Consider the following 24,076-nt stretch of genomic DNA (forward strand, 5'->3'; position numbering starts at 1 on the left):
GAAGTTGCTGTATGATGCAGGGAGCTCAACCCGGTGCTCTGTGACAACCTAGAGGGGTGGGGGGAAGGCTCAAAGGGAGGGGATGTATGTATACTTCTGGCTGATTCACATCATTGTATCGCAGAAGCCAACACAACATTGCAAAGCAATTATCCTCCAATTACAAAATAATTAATTAAAAAATAAATTAAAAAATACTGTTTAATACAGCAAAGTATTCCAGCCAATAGGAGCAACTTCTGATACTGTGCTGATTCATGAGCACCCTCAGAACCATGAGAGAGAGAGAGCATAAGAGAAGCAAAAGCTGGATCCTCAGCACTTCTGGGAAAAAGCATTTCATTATGGAAGAATCTACTGCATCCATGCCCTGTGAGAGGAAGACAGGGCTATACAGTTAATTTTTGCTTACTTTTCCCTAAAATTCCCCCCAATTCCAAATCAGAGTCTGCCTTCTCCTAAATGTTCTCAGAAAGTATCCCTTAAGTCATATAATAATGACCTTTCTCTTTCCTACCCTACCCCTGGCCAGCACGTTCTGAGCGGGTTGCGGTGGGGGGCGGGGCGTCCTGTCCGTGTCACCTGAGCAGGATTTGCTGGTGAGCTGATTGGCTGCAGGAGCAGGAACGACTTAGGACACTCACTCCCTCGGGGTTTTGTTAACTGTCTTGCAGTGAAAATGTCCCAACAGGAAGAGGCAGCGTCATGAAGAGGCTAGCAGGCACTGTGCTGGGGCTTTTGTTTGCCCAGCTTTGCTGTGAGTGGGGGCTGCCCCACAGGGGATCTGAAGGAATGAGGCGCTGCTCTATTGTTGGGGGAGGGAGAGGTGCCGACAAGTCCTGCAGACTTTTTATCCTTGTCATCATCTATGGGGATGGGGAGGGCACTTTCAGGGTTTAGTAGGAGTTACAGTGACCCTCACCAGTGACAGTTTCTCTTTCCTCATCAGGTGTGCGAGGGGTGGATGTGGAGCAGAGTCCCCCAGCTCTGAGTCTCCAGGAGGCAGCCAGCTACACGCTTCAGTGTAATTTTTCCACTTCCTCACAGAGTGTGAATTGGTATCTTCAGAACCCTGGGGGCCACCTCATCCACCTGTTTTACATTCCTTCAGGGACAAAGCAGGATGGAAGATTAAAGGCCACCACAGTCCCTGCAGAACGCCGCAGCTCACTGCACATTTCCTCTTCGCAGACCACAGACTCGGGCACTTACTTCTGTGCTGCGCAGCACAGTGCTCCCCAGGCACCTGCAGCCTGTATACAAACCGAGGCTCCAGCCACACCCTGCTGTGTAGATGAAACACATACATACAAACACACACGCGTCAGCGTGTGCATAACAATCAATATATTTAATAAAACTGAAATATACAGAATTTATTCTTTGACCAAAGATGGAAATGATATAGAAAATCAAGTGCAAAGAGATGTCTATAGAAACTCCAAAATATTTGGGTTACATGCACTAACTTTAAAATAACTCTAGGTTAAAGAAACAATTACAATGGCCAGTAGAAAATATTTTGAAAGTAAATATTGTGAGAGCATATTATATAAATATGTATGAGATGGAGCTCAAATAATACATAGAAGGAAATTTATCTTTTTAAGTACTTATATTACTAAAGAAAGACGTTGAAAACTGTTATGAAGACTCAGCAAAAAATGATAGAAAAGCAAATTAAACTCAACCTAAAATGAAAGATGTAATAATGAATTGTTTAATTGGTGAAATATAAATAAAACTATAGTGATAACCATGAAATACAAATTTAATTTTGTTAAAATGATTAATAAAATTGATATATTCCTAGGTATAATTATCAAGGAAAAAAGAAAAAAGACAAATAATTAACATAAGTATAAGTAATAAAAAAGAGAACCCTTCTACAAGCTCTGTAATGTTATAAATGTAATGAAAGAATATCATTAACAAGTTTATGTCACTGAGTAAATGTGTAGAAGTAGAGCCACACAGGAAAACTTATTTTTTGTCAAATGCAAAGATAGTTCAATAGAGGTAACAACATAGTCTTATGAGCAAATGAGGTTGGAATGATTGCATATTCTTGGGAAATAATAAAATTGAACTAAATATCACATCTTGTACAAAAAATTGTGTACAGTCTCAAAATGAACTATACATCCAACTATAACATGTAATATTAAATCTTTTAGGAAAAATATAAGAGAATATCTTCATGATCTAGGGTTAGACAAAAAGATTTTTGACTTGACACCAAAAACAGAATCCCTACCACATAAATAACTTAGATTTCATCAAAATTAAAAATGTTTGCTCTGTGAAAGACACTATTAAGAGATGGAAAAAGATAAACCACAGAATGGCAGGAAATATTTGCAAAATACATTTTCATCAAAAAACTATTTAGAATACAATGAACTGTTCTAAACTCAGCAGGAAGAAACAAACAATCTAGTTGACACCTGGGCAAAAGATTCAGACGCTTTACTAAAGAGCTATGTAGTAAGGAAATAAGCATATAGAGAGATGGTCAGTGTTATTAGTAGTTAGGGAAGTGCAAATTAAGCCACAAAGAAATGCCACTTCACATCTATCCTTAAGGCTAAAATTAAAAATACTGACAGTACCAAATTCTGGCAAAGATGCAGAGAAATTGGATCACTCATACATTGCTGGTGGATGAATGGTCCAGTCATTCTGGAAAACAGTCCAAGTCCAAGTTTGCATAAGCTTAAGTACTCACTTACCTTACAACTCAGCAAAGCACACTCCTGGGTATTTATGCTTGAAAAATTTACATTCACACAAAAATCTGTACCTGAATATTCTTGGCAACTATATTTGTGGTCACCAAAAACTGGAAATCAGCCAGGTATCTTTCACTGGGTAAATGCAAGTGTAATACATCTGTACAATGACATCTTATTTACAGATTTTTCTCAACTTTCAATAGAGCTGTGTCTCAATAAACCATTTTCAGTTGAGAGTATCATAGATGGCAAATGCATTTAATATACCTAACCTAGCCTCCCTTAAAGGTGCTCAACATTTACATTAGCCTACAGATGGGAGAAATCATCTACCACAAAGTCTGTTTTATACAAAAGTGTTGAAAATCTCATGTAATTTATTGAGTACTGTACTTAAAGTGGGGCTTCCCAGGTGATGCTAGTGGTAAAGAACCTGCCTGCCAATGAGGGAGACATATAAGACACAGGTTCAATCCCTGGATGGGGAAGAGTCCCTGGAGGAGGACACGGCAGCCCACTCCAGTATTCTTGCCTAGAGAATCCCAGGGACAGAGGAGCCCGCTGGGCTACAGTCCAGAGTGTCACAAAGAGTCAGACACGACAGCAGCGACTTAGCACACACACACTGAAAGTGAAAACCAGAATGGTTGTATGAGTACAGAATGAATGTAAGTGTGTCGATTGTTTACCCTCATGATTTCAGGGCTGGCCAGGAGCTCAGCTCACTGCTGCTGCCCAGAATCATCAGGGAATATTATGCCACATGTTGCTAGGATTGGAGAAGACAATGGCACTCCACTCCAGTACTCTTGCCTGGAAAATCCTATGGGCGGAGGAGCCTGGAAGGCTGCAGTCCATGGGGTCGCTGAGGGTCAGACACGACTGAGTGACTTCACTTTCACTTTTCACTTTAGTGCATTGGAGAAGGAAATGGCAACCCACTCCAGTGTTCTTGCCTGGAGAATCCCAAGGATGGCAGAGCCTGGTGGGCTGCCATCTATGGGGTCACACAGAGTCGGACACGACTGAAGCGACTTAGCAGCAGTAGCAGTTGCTAGGATGGGAAAAGATCAAATTAAAAAATTCCAAGTATGGTTTCTACTGAATGTGTATCGCTTTCTTACCACTGGAAAGTCAAAAAACCGAAATCAATATCATAAGTTGGTGACAGTTTTATAGCTATTAAAAGAAATAGACTACTGATACATTTAGTAGCCTAGATGGGCCTTCCTACGTGGATCAGTGGTAAAGGATCTGCCTGAAAAGCAGAAGATCTGGGTTTTATCCCCGGGTTGGGAAGATTTCCTGGAGAAGGAAATGGCAACTCAGACCAGTATTTTTGCCTGGGAAATTCCATGGACAAAGGAGCCTGGTGGGCTACAGTATATGGGGTCATAAAAGAGTCAGACAGGACTTAACGACTAAACAAATATAGCCTAGATGGATCTCAGGATGCTATGCTGGATGAAAAAAAAGTCAATCTCAGAGGCGACATGGTGTATGATTACACTTATTGAATTGTTATGATTATATACCTAATACGATTCTACTTACACAACATTCTCAAAAGGACAAAATACAGAGATGAAAAGGGAATCAATAGTTACTGGGGTTGTAAAGAATGGCAGGGATGGGGAGGGTATGCAAAGAGGGTTTCTTCAGAGAAATGGAACAATTCTGTGTCATGATTTTAGTGGTGGTATAGGAACCTAAATATATGATAAAACTTCATAGAGCCTCATATCAAAACCAAAGAGCACATATAAAAACTGATGTGTAATATTATGGTCTGTATTTTGATAAAAAGTTTTATCAGTATCAGTTTCTTAATATATATGTAATGATTATATCAATATATATCTATATTTTATAATATCATGATGCTGCACTGGCTGCTGTGGTCATTCATGATCTCCTCTGCTTCAGTTGAGTTCAGTCGCTCAGTCGTGTCCAACTCTTTGCGACCCCATGAATAGCAGCACGCCAGGCCTCCCTGTCCATCACCAACTCCCAGAGTTCACTCGGACTCATATCCATTGAGTCGGTGATGCCATCCAGCCATCTCATCCTCTATCATCCCCTTCTCCTCCTACCCCCAATCCCTCCCAGCATCAGTCTTTTCCAATGAGTCAACACTTCACACGAGGTGGCCAAAGTACTGGTTTCAGCTTTAGCATCATTCCTTCCAAAGAAATCCCAGGGCTGATCTCCTCTGCTGAATTACAAATAATTTCAAGCCCAGGCATTCATTGCCTATCAGCACTCAGAAGTGAAATGGGACAGAAGGTGTTTATCTCAGATAAATACAACCTTTCCTTTCTGCTTCACTCATTCATGAGTTACTTTGATCTTAAATTATGTGAACTGGCACTGTTTTAGAACTTGTCTGTATTTTCTTTTCTACTTGTCTATTTGCTTTTGGTTCTTTTATATTAATTCATCTATTACAGCAATGAAACCAAATGGAAGATTGACAGCTACATTCCACATGAACATGAAACAGTGTACAAAACTTCAGTCACCAACTTCTGTGGGGTTGACAGGTACTAAGCGTTTGCAGTCAGTAGATGTTAAGTTTCATAGGAGTGCATTATAGCATTACATCAGAGAAAACTCCAGCATGTCTATCTTAACTTTATTTTACAAAGAGAAATAATAATGAGTGACTAACAAGTGAGACTGGATACTCTGGACCAATGAGACAGAAAATATGACATGATAATTCTAGGACTCATCATCTAATAAGTACAATTCTACATTTAGAGGTAATAGGATTGAATACCCTGATCCCCCTCAAAGTCTAATACATAAGAATCAATATCAGATTTCAAAAGAATATTTTATTCCTGTTATAATTTCATTTAAATACAAACCACTGAATAGGCTCTGAAATTCAGATAGACTGATTTTTTAAAAATCATTTTATGTTGAAGTAATTTTATTTATTGAAAAATCTGAGTAGAGCCCTGGAACTCAGTTAAAAAAAAAAAAAAAAGAGAGATACATTAATTATTTTGGATAAGATTGCTTTTCACCCAGAAGGCCTAAGATCTGTCAATGTTTTAAAACAGTCACTAGATTCTGGATGGAGACAAGTAAGTAAAGGCTAATGAATGACTAATCAGTAGATTACAAGAATGTTTCATAGGCTACGCAAAATTATATCTTTAACACGATGGAAAAATCATTTTATGGAATAATTACAGACGTATGTCAACTTGTTTAATCTTCAGTTTCCCTCAGTTCAAACCTTTAATATTAATTGCTTTCTTCATGCCCCTTTTCAGGATCTGCCAAAGATAATGACCAGGGAAAAATAGGTAGACAAAGTAAAGATTTGTGGTGAGCCAGACAGTAGTCATATTAAAGCTATGGTTTTTCCAGTAGTCATGTATGGATGTGAGAGTTGGACCATAAAGAAAGCTGAGTACCAAAGGATTGATGCTTTTGAACTGTAGCATTGGAGAAAACTCTTGAGAGCCTCTTGGGCTGCAAGGAGATTAAACTAGTCCCTCCTAAAGGAAATCAGTCCTGAATATTCATTGAAAGGACTGATACTGAAGCTGAAACTCGAATACTTTGACCACCTGATGCGAAAAACTGACTCATTTGAAAAGACCCTGATGCTGGGGAAAATTGAAGGCAGGAGAGAACAGAATGACAGAGGATGAGATGGTTGGATGGCATCACTGACTCAATGGACATGACTTTGAGTAAACTCTGCAAGCTGGTGATGGACAGGGAAGCCTGGCATGCTGCAGTCCATGGGGTCCCAAAGAGTCGGAAAGGACTGAGCGACTGAACTGAACTAGACTTTTTCCATCTGTGCACAGACCATGTGGTTGATCTACATGACAACCCCCACTTCCTGTCTTGGGGGAGAGTCACAAGGAACCCAGGTACTATGTATATGTGCTCTCAGGCACTTAGAGACACTGAACTCTCAGCTTGAGGCACAATTAAACAGATTTGAGCAGGGGACTCTGTGCCTCATGCCGCTCTCCAGTCTGCCCTGGGTGTTCCTGGCTTTCACCTTCTCTGGTAGGAATGCTCTCAAACATGGGTGTGCGTGTTCAGGGTGTAAGGGCTGCACACAGACACGTGGTGATTCACCGGGACTTGGGGAGGAAAGGAGGACTGGGGAAAAGCAAGCATCTTAGGATTTCAGTTTAGTTTTTATTTTGGAGACCTAAATGAGTCTAATTCTACACTATTTTATTCACTGCTTCATCTCTCTTTTCTGATTTTTTCCGCAGGATCTGGTGTGGCCCAGAAAGTTACTCAAGACCAGCCAGACATAACCCATCAAGTGGAGCAGTCAGTCACTCTGAACTGTCTGTATGAAGTAAGTTGGTACATGGACGCCTACTCCATTTTTTGGTACAAGCAGCTTCCCAGGGGACCGATGACTTACCTCATTCGTCAGTATTCAGAAGAAGGGAATGCAAGGGACGGCCGCTACTCTGTAAACTTCCAGAAAGCAGATAAGTCCATCAGCTTCACCATTTCAGCCTTACAGCTGGAAGATACTGCAAAGTACTTCTGTGCTCTCCGTGAACTCACAGTGGTTGAAGTAATGGGAAAAGCTGAAAAAAAACCCCAGAGCTTAATAAGAGAGAGCCTCCCTGCTGCAGGACTCCAGCTGAAATGCACACCTGCAGATCCCAGCAAAAAATGGTAACCGTGTGGTTGCTTCATCTGTGGTCTGGATCATAGAATTTAATTCTAAATAAAAGCTTCTTTCTTGTTATTTGATGTCCAGAGTAATTTTCTACTGTTAACATTTTCCTCTTGAATTTTTGACTTTAAATCAATCATACAGAACATGTGTAAAGTTGTGTAAACTTGCTCCATAAATAATTAAAAGTGACAGTTTCACTAAAATACACTCACATCACAAATCTGGGTATAGTTACTTGGAACCATCATAAAAAATAATTTCCTTAGTCCTTTGTTCTTAGTCTTGTGTTGCTGAAGGTACAAAGAAGCAGAACCAACAGTGGTGTGGAATAAGAAATTAGTTATAAAGATTAGAACTCAGGTAATTGCTAGATCTGGTGGAAGAGTGTATACGAAACTGTTATCTTGGTATCTGATGCTGAGACTGAACTCATTTTTTGTCAGCTAGAGTAATATTTGAAGAAGAAAGTTGGATATAGACCAAAGCATGGACAAACTATGACTCATAAGGACAAACTACAGCCATGAGGTAAATGGAATCCACAAAGACACACTAAAATTTGTCTTTGTCTCACCTCCTTCAGTCTCATAGTAGTGGGTAACCTTAGGAGAAGTGGGTGTCATTTGGCTTCATGCTACCTGCATACTTGGCCCAAAACAAAGAGAAGATGAGGACGAGGTTTGGTGGGAAGTGAAGGAGCTGTGAGTCAACAATAAGTTGAGCTATCAGATCAGCAGCAACATGAGTGAGCAACCACAATCCCTGGAGCCCTGAACCAACCCCCAAAACATGAAACCTATGGCTGCTTCATCACAGTCACCTTGCAAATGTTACACAAATTTCTTTCGTGGCCAACCCTAACCAAGAACAATATGGGAAGCACTTTCTGGGAAAGATATTTCCAGTTAGTTTAGATAGTACAAGGCTCCTACAGTACCCTCTTTGTTAAGCTGGCGTCCATCTGTACTCTCTGAACAAATTTTGAATAAAGAAAGTAAAACTATGCTTCTTGCTAATGTTGTTGTTGCTGTTCAGTCACTAAGTCATGTCTGACTTTTTGTGACCCCCATGGACTGCAGCATGCCAGGCTGGCTCCTCTATCCTCCACCATCTTCCAGAGTTTGCTCAAATTCACGTCCCTTCATTTGGTAATGCTATCTAACCATCTCATCCTCTGCTGCCCCCTTCTCCTTTTGTGTTCAATCTTTCCAAGCACCAGGGTCTTTCCCAATGAGTGGCTCTTCTCATCAAGTGGCCAAATTACTGGAGTTTCAGCTTCAGCATCAGTCCTTCCAATGAATATTCAGGGTTGATTTCCTTTAGGATTGACTGGCTTGATCTCCTTGCAGACTCTCAAGAGTCTTTTCCAACAACATATTTCTTGCTAATAAAATGCAGTAATTCCTCATTCAACCCAAAAGATTCCAACCTCATCCTGCAAAGATTATAGCAAGTTCATTTGTCCATTTGTGGGTGAAGTTATTTTCTTTTCTAGCTAAGCCACAGTCTCCCATTGAATCCTTTATCTTTGCTACTAAGCTGAAATAAGATATAAGATTGACTTATATTAGCATATCTTATGTTACTACAGGCAAGCAAATGGGAGAGGGGAGTTAAAATTGGTTAATGTAATACATAAATATATTAATATCAAAATGAAAAAACAAATTCACATAAGTATTATTGTTCTCATTCCTGCAAATGACCACATGATTATAGCTGGTATTTATAACTACCTCTTCTACCACCCATCCCATAACCTCTTTGCTCATAGCAAGCATTTCCACTCAGTGCTATACTTGACTTCCTATAAAACAATCTCCTTATTCAGGAGCAATGCTATGAGGAAAGCCATAAATTTGAATAAGGAATTCTGCAAGTCCACCACTCTGGTTTTGGCAGAAGATTGCGACTCTCACTGCAATACATTGAAGGCAAATTCAAAAATCTATTTAAGTGGAAACAATCTTGCCAATACCCATGGAAACTTTCCATATTGTATTCTGGGAAACATCATTAAGAATGACACCTAGCTTCACATCAGAAGCAATGGAAGCCACCAAGGTAAAATATTTTTAAAATGCTTAAAGAGAAAAAAACTAACAAACTTTCAGGGTAGTATCTTATGAACATGAAAATGTATTTTTAAATTGTGTTTGTTATAAATCATTACTAAGAGTTTTGAAAGTCAGTGCAGACTGATAAACTATATTTGCAATATGTATTTCTGAAAAAGGACTCAGATGAAGATTATGTTAAACAGAATATGTTAAAAGTTCCTCAAATCAATAAGAAAACAATAATGAGAATGAAAAAAATCTTGGAAAGCCAACTGAGAAATGTGATATCCAATAGGTAATAAATATATAAAAACTTTAATGAAAATAAAACTTTATCTGAGGGTTCCATCTGGGTCCTTTCAGTATTCTGAGTGTGTCAATGTGGCTAGGAAAATATGACCTCAGGGAATAGGGAAAAATAATGACTGTCTCCAGAAAAATAATTGATTAAGTGAATTTCCTAGAAGCTTCCATCATTGAACCAATGTGGAGTAAAGAACAAACAGTAATAGGTCACAGACCTGGACATTGAAGGACATGTAGGTTTTACTAGAACAAAGAAAGTTGGTATTTATTGAGCTTTCTCTTTGTCAGGCACTGGTTTGCATTCCAGATTCATTATCTAATTTAAATATAAAAATCCTGTGAGGTAGGTTTCATTATTCCCATTTTCTTAATCTACGTGAAATGAGCCAAAACTCTCTTAACTGTGAAAAGCATCTCTGGCTTTTATTGCCAGCCAGAGTATATCATTTTAGGGGGCTCCTTAGGAGCAAGATTTGGACTATGGAGAAGCACTTAACCCCAGAACATAGTGGCTAGATGTCTTAGTGGTGGTGACATTACTGGTTTAAACTGGAAGCTAAAGGGAACTAGGAAAGAAAATGCCAAACCATAGGTTCAATTGCCCCAGGATCAGTAGATGAGGAAATCGTCCACTAACCAGTTAACAGTGCTGGTTGCCTTAGTAAGTTTCTTGTGTAATAGTGTGCTGGGAAAAACAAGGGCTACGAAGAGATTTTATTCCTTTAACACTCTAAGCTTGTTTCCCTATCAAGCCCTGTGCCCCTTGTCTTTGCTTCTCTACTGTGATGCTTGGTTGTTGCTTAGTCACAAAGCTCTATCTGACTCATCCTCAGTGATAGTCACCTACACACTAGGCCATCGGTGAATTCCAGCCTTTTGAGTCCTGGCTGCCTGGACTACTTGCTTGGTGTCCTGTGATAAACACTGAATTTTGCTTCACTGCAATCCGCATGAGCAAGTGGACCCAGGAAGGTAATATAATATATATAGATTAAGTGAATTTCCTAGACGCTTCCATCTCTCTATATATAGAAGCTTCCACATATATATACCTCAACCGGTAAAGAATGCAATGCAGGGGACACAGGAGACTCCATCCCTGAGTCAGGAAGGTCCCTTGGAGGAGGAAATGCAACCCACTCCAGTATTCTTACCTGCAATATCCCGTGGATAGAGGAATCTGGCAGGCTACAGTCCATGGGGTCCCCAAAATGTCAGACATGACTTAGTGACTATATATATATATATTTATATATATACTAAGTTGCTGCAGTCGTGTCTGACTCTTTGCGATCCTACGGACTATAGCATACCAGGCTCTTCTGTCCATGGCATTTTCCAGGCAAGAATACTGGAGTGGGTTGTCATCTCCTTCTCTAGGGAATCTTCCTGACCCAGTAATCAAACTTGCATCTTCTCCATTCCAGGTGGATTGTTTATCACTGAGCCACCTGGGAAACCCATTATATGTGTGTGTGTGTGTGTGTGTGTGTGTATGTATGTAGTGCAAAAGATAAAAGTATTTCTAGAGTTCACACTATTCAAACTCTAAAATAAAAGCCTAAGTTGGACTCATTTTGATTTTTTTATCTAGATGCCAACATTTCTACCTTGCAAGCCTCTTCAGGCAATATTTACTTAATTTACCTAGTGGTCAATTGGCTTGGCCTCTATTTTAAATAATTATGATGGCTTTAGATTTCAAGATTCTGCCTTATTAGTTGAAGGAATGCTCTCTGCTATTGGAGATATATACTTCCTTGTTTGGACAAAGCCCCTCCAATATGTGGGTAAATTTACCAAGAAATTAGTAGTCTCATCAGAAATAAGCTCCATAGCAAATGAGCTTTTTGAATGGTGTGGTCTTGTCCTCACAATCTTATCCTCAAGTGGGCTGATTGCTGCAAGTTGGCTGATTGCTGTGATCTGGAGGGAAAAAAAAGTAAATTGATTTGTGGTGACTTCTGTGTGTCAGGGCTTCCCAGGTGGTGCTAGTGGTAAAGAACTCACCTGCCAATGCTGGAAGCATACGAAATGGGGGTTCAATCCCTAGGTCAGGAAGATCTCCTGGAGGAGGGCATGGCAGCCCACTGCAGTATTCTTGCCCCGAGAATCCCATGGACAGCAGAGCCTGGTTGGTTACAGTCCCTGGGGTTGCAAAGAATTGGACACAACTAAGCGACTTTCACGACACTACACTACTGTTTATCTAGCATTCCCTCCCCAACCATATGTTCATACTTCTAAATAGGAGGCATTAATGAGACTTTTCAGATATTCCTTTATTAACCGTAGCTGCATCTCTTTTCTTGGGAATTTAGGCAGGATTTGGCTATTGAGATGCCTTCCAATCCTGTTTCACTTTTCACACCACAATTTAAGTTTGAGTAAGTGGAAGACACTGCTCTGACTTTTAGCACCTACCCTATACTGTTTAGGTGAGATGAAATGATGTTGTTAGATAGCATCCCTGACTCAATGGACATGGATTTGAGCAAACTCCAGGACATAGTGGAGGACAGAGGAGACTAGTGTGTCTCATTCCATGGGTTGCAAAGAGTCAAACATGACTTAGTGACTGAACAAACATGCTGTTTCCTTTGCTTATTTCAGTTGTTCATTGGAAAGAAGATTTTGTAGTTGGGCACCTTCAGATTCTAATATTTGAGAATGTGAAGAATGAACACTCTGTAGAGAAATCAGTTTCTATGACTGACACTGTCTTTCTGAACAGGAGTGAGCAGCCTTTTGACTGTGGAAAAGCATCCTGTCTTGTTCTGGTTTCAGGAAGGAAAGAGCTCCAATTTCACCTGCAGTTTCCCTTCCAGCTCTTTCTATGCTTTACATTGGTACAGATGGGAACCTGCAAAAAGCCCCAAGAACCTGTTTGTGATGAGTATAAATGGGGGTGAAAAGAAGCAAGGATGAGTGAGAGTCACTCTGAATACTAAGGAGGGCTACAGCTCCATGTACATCAGAGGATCCCAGCCTGAAGACTCAGCCACGTACCTCTGTGCCTCCACACAATGCCCCTCAGTCCCCTGCAGCCCATACCCAAAGTCGTGCCTGCTGCTGCTCTTTCTTGAGAAAGAGTCGTGTGTGGGAAGGAAAAGGGAAATTCAATGAACTACACAGTGTTTTCAGTAATCAGGATAGATAAGCAGTAAACATAGATAAACAGGCATTCCAGTCACTGTAGCTCCCTCAGCTAAATGGACTGTTAGTGAACACCGGGAACCTTGACTCCTACCGGTATATTGGCCATATCATTGAGTGAGATCTCTAGCCTTCTCTTTTACCGTGATTTAAAGTGCACTAAATGATTATTCAAAGATGTCAAACAAAATAATGTGGCTCAGCTAGGGCAACATTTAAACAATATTGTAAAGTAAAAAATAAATAAATAAATAAAATCTAAGAAAAAAAAAAAAAAAAACTTCACTGTTGCTACATCCTGAGACTAGACCTTCTAGTTTTCACGTGCATGAATGCAACATGGAGATATGCCTTCTTCTCACACACCTGGCATGGAAATCTGCATGGTTTATACCACAACAGTCAATTATGTCTCATTAACTCATTGGAGATTTTGATTTTGGTTTAGTTCAACCTTCTGCATTTGTAAAAACCACTCAATATCTGAAAGGAGCAATGATAGGGGAAGTTCACCACTGTCTCCTGAGAAAGCTGTACAGCTACAGTTAGAATCAGACATAGAACAGCAGAATGGTTCAAAATTGGGACTGGAGTATGTTGGGGCTGTTATTGTCACCATGCTTTTTTAAGTCTATGCAGAGTACATTATGCAGGACCCTAGGCTGGATGAATCACAAGCTGAAACCAAAACTTCTGGGAGAAATATCAATAACCTCAGATATGCAGATGACACCACCCTAATGGCAGAAAGCAAAGAGGAACTAAAGAGCCTCTTGATGACGTTGAAAGAGCAGAAAGAAAAAGCTGGCTTGAAAGTCAACATTCAAAAAATTAAAATCAAGACATCTGGTCCCATCACTTCATGGCAAATAGATGGGGGAAAAGTGGTAGCTGTGGCAAATATTATATTTTTAGGTTGCAAAATCACTGGGCAAATATTATATTTTTAGGTTGCAAAATCACTGGAGATGGTGACTGCAGCCATGAAATTAAAAGACACTTGTGGCTCAGACAGTAAAGTGTCTGTCTGCAATGCAGGAGACCTGGGTCCATTCCCTGAGTTGGGAAGATCCCCTGGAGAAGGAAATGGCAGCCCACTCCAGTATTCTTGCCTGGAAAATCCCATGGACCACGGAGCTTGGTAGGTCCATGAGGTCGCAAAGAGTCGGACACAACTGAGTGACTTCACTTTCACTTTCTTTCTCCTTGAAAGATAAGCTATGACAAACCTACATAGTGTATTAAAAAACAGAGGCATCACTTTGCCAACAAAGATCCATATAGTCAAGGCTATGGTTTTCCCAGTAGTCATAAATGAGTGTGAGAGTTGGACCCTAAAGAAGGCTGAGCACAGAACTGATCATTTTGAATTGTGGTACTGGAGAAGACTCTTGAGAGTCCTGGGAGAGTGTGGAGATCAAAGCGGTCAATCCTACTGGAAATCAACTCTGAATATTCTTTGAAAGGACTGATGCTGAACCTGATTCTCTGATACTCTGGCCACCTGATGCAAAGAGCTAACTCATTGGAAAAGACCTTGATGCTGGGAAAAACCGAGGGCAGGAGGAGAAGATGGTGACAAAGGATGAGATAGTGGGATAGCATCAGTGAAAGTTGCTCATGTCCTACCCTTTGCAACTCCACAGACTATACAGTCCCTGGAATTCTCCAGGCCAGAATACTGGAGTGAGTAGTCTTTCCCTTCTCCAAGGGATCTTCCCAACTCAGGGACTGACCCCAGGTCTCCTGCATTGTGGGCAGATTCTTTACCAGCTGAGCCACGAGGGAAGTCCAAGAATACTGGAGTGGGTAGCCTATCCCTTCTCCAGTGGGTCTTCCCAACCCAGGAATCCATGCGGGGTCTTCTGCATTGTGGGTGGATTCTTTACCAGTTGAGCTACCAGGGAACATGAGTTTGAGCATATTGGGAGATAATGAAGGACAGGGAAGCCTGGCATGCTGTTGTCCACGACATTGCAGAGTCAGACACAACTTAGTGACTGAACAACAGCAACAGCAATTTAATGTGCAAACCCCAGAAAACACTCTTATCAGCTTAGAATGGGAAGAAATTCAAGCCTAGGTACGAATAGGGAAGACTTTGTAGTAGAGGCTGAAGTCAGGCAGGTTGATTCCTCCAGTTCCATTCTTCTTTCTCAAGATTGCTTTGGCTATTCGAGGTTTTTCTGTTTTTCCATAAAAATTGTGAAATTACTTGTTCTAGCTCTGTGAAAAAATACCATTGGTAGCTTGATAGGGATTGAATTGAATCTATAGATTGCTTTGAGTAGTATACTCATTTTCACTATTGTAAAAGAATGAAACTAGAACACTTTCTAACACCATACACAAAAATAAACTCAAAATGAATTGAAGACCTAAACATAAGACCAGAAACTATAAAACTCCTAAAGGAGAACATGGGAAAAACACTCTCTGACATAAATCACAGCAGGATCCTCTATGACCCACCTCCCAGAATATTGGAAATAAAAGCAAAAATAAACAAATCAGACCTAATTAAACTTAAAAGCTTCTGCACAACAAAGGAAACTATAAGCAAGGTGAAAAGACAGTCTTCTGAGTGGGAGAAAATAATAGCAAATGAAGCAACTGACAAACAACTAATCTCAAAAATATACAAACAACTCCTGCAGCTCAATTCCAGAAAAATAAATGACCCAATAAAAAAATGGGCCAAAGAACTAAATAGACATTTCTCCAAAGAAGACATACAGATGGCTAACAAACACATGAAAAAATGCTCAACATCACTTATTATCAGAGAAATGCAAATCAAAACCACAATGAGGTACCATTTCACGCCAGTCAGAATGGCTGCGATCCAAAAGTCTAGAAGCAATAAATGCTGGAGAGGGTGTGGAGAAAAGGGAACCCTCTTACATTGTTGGTGGGAATGCAAACTAGTTCAGCTACTATGGAGGATAGTGTGGAGATTCCTTAAAAAACTGGAAATAGAACTGCCTTTTGACCCAGAAATCCCACTGCTGGGCATACACACCGAGGAAACCAGAATTGAAAGAGACACATGTACCCCAATGTTCATCGCAGCACTGTTTATAATAGCCAGGACATGGAAGCAACCTAGATGTCCATCAGCAGATGAATGGATAAGAAAGCTGTGGTACATATACACAATGGAGTATTACTCAGCCATTAAAAAGAATACATTTGACTTTAGGGGAAATGCTTTCAATTTTTCACCATTGAGGGTAATGTTTGCTGTGGGTTTGTCATATATAGCTTTTATTATGTTGAGGTATGTTCCTTCTATTCCTGCTTTCTGGAGAGTTTTTATCATAAATGGATGTTGAATCTTGTCAAAGGCCTCTCTGCATCTATTGAGATAATCATATGGCTTTTATTTTTCAATTTGTTAATGTGGTGAATTACATTGATTGATTTGCGGATGTTGAAGAATCCTTGCATTCCTGGGATAAAGCCCACTTGGTCATGGTGTATGATCTTTTTAATGTGTTGTTGGATTCTGATTGCTAGAATTTTGTTGAGGATTTTTGCATCTATGTTCATCAGTGATATTGGCCTGTAGTTTTCTTTTTTTGTAGTATCTTTGTCAGGTTTTGGTATTAGGGTGATGGTGGCCTCATAGAATGAGTTTGGAAGTTTCCCTTCCTGTGCAATTTTCTGGAAGAGTTTGAGTAGGATAGGTGTTAGCTCTTCGCAGAATTTTTGGTAGAATTCAGCTGTGAAGCCATCTGGACCTGGGCTTTTGTTTGCTGGAAGATTTCTGATTGCAGTTTCAATTTCCGTGCTTGTGATGGGTCTGATCCTCTACGTAGAAAACCCTAAAGACTCTACCAGAAAATTACTAGAGCTAATTAATGAATATAGTAAAGTTGCAGGATATAAAATCAACACACAGAAATCCCTTGCATTCCTATACACTAATAATGAGAAAGTAGAAAAAGAAATTAAGGAAACAATTCCATTCACCATTGCAACAAAAAGAATAAAATACTTAGGAATATATCTACCTAAAGAAACTAAAGACCTATATATAGAAAACTATAAAACACTGATGAAAGAAATCAAAGAGGACACTAATGGAGAAATGTACCATGTTCATGGATCAGAAGAATCAATATAGTGAAAATGAGTATATTACCCAAAGCAATTTACAAATTCAATGCAATCCCTATCAAGCTACCAGCGATATTTTTCACAGAACTAGAACAAATAATTTCAAGATTTGTGTGGAAATACTAAAAACCTCAAAGAGCCAAAGCAATCTTGAGAAAGAAGAATGGAACTGGAAGAATCAACTTGCCTGACTTCAGGCTCTACTACAAAGCCACAGTCATCAAGACAGTATGGTACTGGCACAAAGACAGAAATAGAGACCAATGGAACAAAATAGAAAGCCCAGAGATAAATCCACACACATATGGACACCTTATCTTTGACAAAGGAGGCAAGAATATACAATGGAGTAAAGACAATCTCTTTAACAAGTGGTGCTGGGAAAACTGGTCAACCACTTGTAAAAGAATGAAACTAGATCACTTTCTAACACTGCACACAAAGATAAACTCAAAATGGATTAAAGATCTAAATGTAAGACCAGAAACTATAAAACTCCTAGAAGAGAACATAGGCAAAACACTCTCCGACATAAACCACAGCAGGATCCTCTATGATCCACCTCCCAGAATTCTGGAAATAAAAGCAAAAATAAACCAATGGGACCTAATTAAAATTAAAAGCTTCTGCACAACAAAGGAAAATATAAGCAAAGTGAAAAGACAGCCTTCCGAATGGGAGAAAATAATAGCAAATGAAGCAACTGACAAACAACTAATCTCAAAAATATACAAGCAACTCCTGCAGCTCAATTCCAGAAAAATAAACGACCCGATCAAAAAATAGGCCAAAGAACTAAATAGACATTTTTCCAAAGAAGACATATGGATGGCTAACAAACACATGAAAAGATGCTCAACATCACTCATCATTAGAGAAATGCAAATCAAAACCACAATGAGGTACCACTTCACACCAGTCAGAATGGCTGTGATCCAAAAATCTGCAAGCAATAAATGCTGGAGAGGATGTGGAGAAAAGGGAACCCTCTTACACTGTTCGTGGAAATGCAAACTAGTACAGTCACTATGGAGAACAGTGTGGAGATTCCTTAAAAAATTGCAAATAGAGCTGCCTTATGACCCAGCAATCCCACTGCTGGGCATACACACCGAGGAAACCAGAATGGAAAGAGACACATATACCCGAATATTCATCGCAACACTGTTTATAATAGCCAGGACATGGAAACAACCTAGATGTCCATCAGCAGATGAATGGATAAGAAAGCTGTGGTACATATACACAATGGAGTATTACTCAGCCATTAAAAAGAATACATTTGAATCAGTTCTGATGAGATGGATGAAAATGGAGCCGATTATACAGAGTAAAGTAAGCCAGAAAGAAAAACACCAATACAGTATACTAACACATATATATGGAATTTAGAAAGATGGCAATGATGACCCTGTATGCAGGACAGCAAAAAAGACACAGATGTGTATAGCAGACTTTTGGACTCAGAGGGAGAGGGTGAGATGATTTGGGAGAATAGCATTGAAACATGTATAATATCATGTAAGAATCGAATTGCCAGTCTATGTCCGATGCAGGATATGGCACGCCTGGGGCTGGTACACAGGGATGACCCAGAGAGATGTTATGGGGAAGGGGATGGGAGGGGGGTTCACGTTTGGGAACGCACGTGGTGGATTCATGTCAATGTATGGCAAAACCAATACAGAATTGTAAAGTAAAATAAAAAATAAATTAAGAAAAAAAGAATACATTTGAATCACTTCTAATGAGGTGGATGAAACTGGAGCCTATTACACAGAGTGAAGTAAGGCAGAAAGAAAAAAACCAATACAGTATACTAATGCAAAATTCTCCAAGCTGGGCTTCAGCAATAAGTGAACTGTGAACTTTCTGATGTTCAAGCTGGTTTTAGAAAAAGGCAGAGGAACCAGAGAGCAAGTTGCCAACATCCACTGGATCATGAAAAAAGCAACAGAGTTCCAGAAAAACATTTATTTCTGCTTTATTGACTATGCCAAAGTCTTTGACTGTGTGTATCACAATAAACTGTGGACAACTGTGAAACAGATGGGAATACCAGACCACCTGACCTGCCTCTTGAGAAATCTGTATGCAGGTCAGGAAGCAACAATTGGAACTGGACATGGAACAACAGACTGGTTCTAAATAGGAAAAGGAGTACGTCAAGGCTATATATTGTCACCCTGCTTATTTAACTTCTATGCAGAGTACATCATGAGAAATGCTGGACTGGAAGAAACACAAGCTGGAATCAAGATTGCCGGGAGAAATATCAGTAACCTCAGATATGCAGATAACACCACCCTTATGGCAGAAAGTGAAGAGGATCTAAAAAGCCTCTTGATGAAAGTGCAAGAGGAGAGTGAAAAAGTTGGCTTAAAGCTCAACATTCAGAAAATGAAGATCATGGCATCCGGTCCCATCACTTCATGGCAAATAGGGAAACAGTGGTAACAGTGTCAGACTTTATTTTTTAGGGCTCCAAAATCATGGCAGATGGTGATTGCAGCCATGAAATTAAAAGACACTTACTCCTTGGAAGAAAAGTTATGACCAACCTAGATAGCATATTCAAAAGCAGAGACATTACTTTGCCAACTAAGTTCCATCTAGTTAAAGCTATGGTTTTTCCTGTGCTCATGTATGGATGTGAGAGTTGGACTGTGAAGAAGGCTGAGTGCCGAAGAATTGATGCGTGTGAACTGTGGTGTTGGAGAAGACTCTTGAGAGTCCCTTGGACTGCAAGGACATCCAACCAGTCCATTCTGAAGGAGATCAGCCCTGGGATTTCTTTGGAAGGAATGATGCTAAAGTTGAAACTTCAGTACTTTGGCCACCTCATGCATAGAGTTGACTCATTGGAAAGACTCTGATGCAGGGAGGGATTGAGGGTGGGAGAGAAGGCGACAACAGGGGATGAGATGGCTGGATGGCATCTCTGAGTCGATGGACGTGAGTCTGAGTGAACTCCGGAAGTTGGTGATGGACAGGGAGGCCTGGAGTGCTGCGATTCACGGGGTTGCAAAGAGTCGGACACGACTGAGCGACTGAACTGAAGTGAACTGAATGCATATACACGGAATTCAGAAAGATGGTAATGATAACCCTGTAAGCGAGACAGCTAAAGAAACACAGATATGTAGAACAGTCTTTTGGACTCTGTGGGAGAGGGAGAGGGTGGGATGAATTGGGAGAATGGCATTGAAACATGTATAATATCATATAAGAAATGAATCACCAGTCCAGGTTTGATGCACAATACTGGATGCTTGGGGCTGGTGCACTGGGACGATCCAGAGGGATGGTTCAGGGAGGGAAGGGGGAGGGGGGTTCAGGATTGGGAACACGTGTATACCTGTGGCGGATTCATGTTGATGTATGGCAAAACCAACACAATATTGTAAAGTAATTAACCTCCAATTAAAATAAATAAATTTATAATAATAAAAAAAAGAATAGGGAGGAAATAGGGAGGGGCACAAAAGACTCAATAGGAAATTTTCTCTAATTGTTGACCTCCAGGGGGTGATGTTGCATTAACTGGAAATGTCACCTCTAATAAAAGCTCCATTTCACCTCTATGAGCTTCTGTACCTCACAGCTCACTGAGGTGCATATTTGAACAGGTTCAACACCAGGAGCAGTGATTATCAAGGAAGCATCTCCTATTGATAGTCACTAGAACTTGCTTGCATTGGGATCCTTTGAATCTCAGATTTCCCTGTAATATGACTCAGCACACTCTGGCACATTCCTTCCTGCTCCTCAAGGGAGATCTTCTGCAATATGGCTCTCTGCTTCCTTCCTGTATAGCCATGTTCTTTACCACCCTTCTCCTGTTGGGAATGTTCTTCATAGGGAATCAGTAACATTATATTCCATGCTGCTGCCTCTATAGAATAAACAGAGTTCTGGTTGAAGTCTGAATAGAGACACTGTCTCATTATAAGCAGGTCCATCCTGCTGCTGCTGCTAAGTCGCTTCTGTCGTGTCCGACTCTGTGTGACCCCATAGACGGCAGCCCGCCAGGCTCCCCCGTCCCTGGGATTCTCTTGGTAAGAACACTGGAGTGGGTTGCCATTTCCTTCTCCAATGCATGAAAGTGAAAAATGAAAGTGAAGTCGCTCAGTTGTGTCCGACCCTTAGCGACTCCAGGGACTGCAGCCTACCAGGCTCCTGAGTCCATGGGATTTTCCAGGCGAGAGTACTGGAGTGGGGTGCCATTGCCTTCTCCGAGGTCCGTCCTGGTCTCACTGATTCAGCACTGCTGTTGCAGGAAGAACTGGAGCCCAGTCGGTGACTTGCCTCACAGCCACGTCCCTGGCTCGAAGGGGCTCCCTGAGGAGGAGGTGCGACTCGTCCTCCCTCTAGTTAACTTCCCCATCTCTTCTTGTATGTCCAGACAATAGAGTAGGAAGGGAAAACCTCTTTATCTAGAGGTTCCCTGTAACAGGCATTCTAGGTTAAACACATTTTCATGCAAAGTCCAAGTGACCCACTCTGGTTGCCCCTCTCCTCTTTTCTCTCTTCTAATTCAACTCCTCTAATATCCACTGTGTGCCCAATAATAATTGATTTTGATCAACTTTATTTTTCTACACTATTTCTCACAGTTCCTTTAGTAAACATTTGCCATAATCTTGAACTGTTCATCTGATCCTCGTGTCTGCAGATCACTGTAATTTTACCTCAGTGAAAATATACAGGTCCTCATTTTCCATCCTTTTTACCTCAAAATCCATATACACAGAACCATTATTATTCATAGAGTCTGAGAAAAAGCAAAGACTTGCCTTTCATATGTTTTAAAAATCCTTATTTTTTTAAAAAATAACCTAGTAGAGGCAAAAAGCAGAATACAAATAACAATAGTTAACAGTTAAAATGCATTTTGTGTAAAGTAGATAACTAATGGGAAGTTGCAATATAAACAGGGAGCCCATGCTGGTGCTCTGTGAGGAACTAGAGCATTAGAGGGAGGCTAAAGAGGGAGGGGATATATATATAATACTAACTGTTTCACTTTGTTGTGCAGCAGAAACTGACCCAACAATGTAAAGCAATTATTCTCTAATTTAAAAAATAATAAAATAAAATTTATTTAAACCTGAAATTTTATTTAAAATTTATTTTAAATAAATAAAACGTTTTAAATTAATTAATTTGTCTTAATTAATTGTCTTGATTATTTTACAGTATTGTGGTGGGTTTTGCTGTACTTCGACATGAATGAGTTTTAACAAAAATAAAAATAAAACTGTTAGTTTTAATAAAAATAAAGCTATTTACAATTCTATTTTCAATGCTCATCAAGTAACAAAAATAATATCACTCTTTATGCAGGTTTAGTCTAAAATAAATATATATATTTTAAAAGTAAACCTGTTTAATACTGCAAAGTGTTCCAGCCAAGACTGCTATGAATACTGTGTTGATTCGTGAGCACCCTTCAGAATCACAGGTGAGTGCATAAGAGATACCAAAGGGCGGGGGGGAAAGGATCCTGAGAACTTCTGGGAAATAAAATTTCATTTTGCAAGAATCTGCATCCATGCCAGCTAGATGGTTAATGTTTGTTTTCTCTTCCCTAAAATCCTCCACAAATTCAAATCAGAGTCTGCCTTCTTTGCAATGTTCTTAGGGAATGACCCTAAAGTCCTAACATAATGACCTTTCTATTTCTCACTCTCCTCACTCTTCTGCAGCCCATTCTGAATTGGTTGAGGTGGGAGGGCGGGGCTTTCTGTCGCAAAGTGAGGACCTGAGCAGGATTTGTTGGGTGAGCTGATTGGCTGCAGAAGCAGGAACATTTCCACAAGGACTTATGACACTCACCCTCTCAGGGTTTAGTGAAGTATCTTAGAGTGAAAATGTCTCAGTAAGAAGAGGAAGCATCATGAAGAGGCTAGCGGGCACTGTGCTGGGGCTTTTGTTTGCCCAGGTCTGCTGTGAGTTGGGGCTGCCTCACAGGGCATCTGAAGGATTGAGCAGCTGCTGTATTGTTGAGAGAGAGAGAGGAACTGACAAGTCCTGCAGACTTTCTATCGTCATCTACGGGAGTTGTGTGTGTGTGTGTGTGGGGGGGGAGGGGTCACTTCCACGATTTTGTCAGAGTTACAATGACCTTCTCCTGTGACCGTTTCTGTTTCTCATCAGGTGTGCGAGGGCTGGATGTGGAGCAGAGTCCCCCAGCCCTGAGTCTCCAGGAGGGAGCCAGCCACGTGCTGAGGTGCAAGTTTTCTGCCTCCGTGACCAGTGTACAGTGGTATCTTCAGAACCCCAGCGGCCGCCTTATCCACCTGTTTAACATTCCTTCAGGAACAAAACAGGATGGAAGATTCAATGCCACGACAATCCCTAAAGAACGCCGCAGCTCACTGCACATTTCCTCTTCGCAGACCACAGACTCAGGCACTTACTTCTGTGCTGTGCAGCACAGTGTTCCCCAGGCCCCTGCAGCCTCTACACAAACCCTCCACGGGCTCAGCCCCTCCTGCAGCCACAGTCACACGTGAGGCCACCACAGGGCATTTGCAATGTTGATTATTTCTTACCTACACTGGTACAGTTTTAATCACAGACACTTTTCGGCCCTACAGATTATGAACTTTGGTCGTTATCTTCCTTTCTCAATCTGTATTTCCTTCTGCACTAGAGACTTCTAACTTGGAACTAGCAGAATAGCTGATAAAAGGACAAAAATAAAATAAATATTCAACCACAGTATGCTGAACTCAAAAGTGGTAAAAAGTGAGAAGAATTCAGAGAAAAAAATAACTCCAATAAAGTTGTTATCCTGATTAGTTAGATGTCTCAAGAATGTTCAGATCTGCCTCACCAGAATGTGTCCCAACAGACACTTGCACCATCCCATCCTACAAGTGCAGCAAAGTGAATAAGAACAATAAACCTTACTCAGTGTTTACTATGAGCTTGGTAACTTAGAAGAAAATTATTCTGGGTGTGAGAACTCTTAAACCCATTTAACTGTCTATAGTCAAGTTCTTGGAAGA

The 24,076-nt window shown here is 40.4% G+C and overlaps 2 gene segments (V, D, J or C); both read left to right on the top strand.

The window, feature by feature from the left end:
• The first annotated feature begins 6,727 nt into the window (after positions 1–6,727).
• On the top strand, positions 6,728–7,416 carry LOC120853701. The segment is given in 2 exon segments: positions 6,728–6,776; positions 6,992–7,416. Coding segments are annotated over 2 exon segments (474 nt in total).
• Positions 7,417–22,959: 15,543 nt separating this feature from the next.
• On the top strand, positions 22,960–23,578 carry LOC120853702. The segment is given in 2 exon segments: positions 22,960–23,011; positions 23,220–23,578. Coding segments are annotated over 2 exon segments (411 nt in total).
• The last annotated feature ends 498 nt before the right edge of the window (positions 23,579–24,076 follow it).

Source organism: Oryx dammah, unplaced genomic scaffold (assembly GCF_014754425.2).
Source record: "Oryx dammah isolate SB20612 unplaced genomic scaffold, SCBI_Odam_1.1 HiC_scaffold_26, whole genome shotgun sequence".
Taxonomy (NCBI): domain Eukaryota; kingdom Metazoa; phylum Chordata; class Mammalia; order Artiodactyla; family Bovidae; genus Oryx; species Oryx dammah.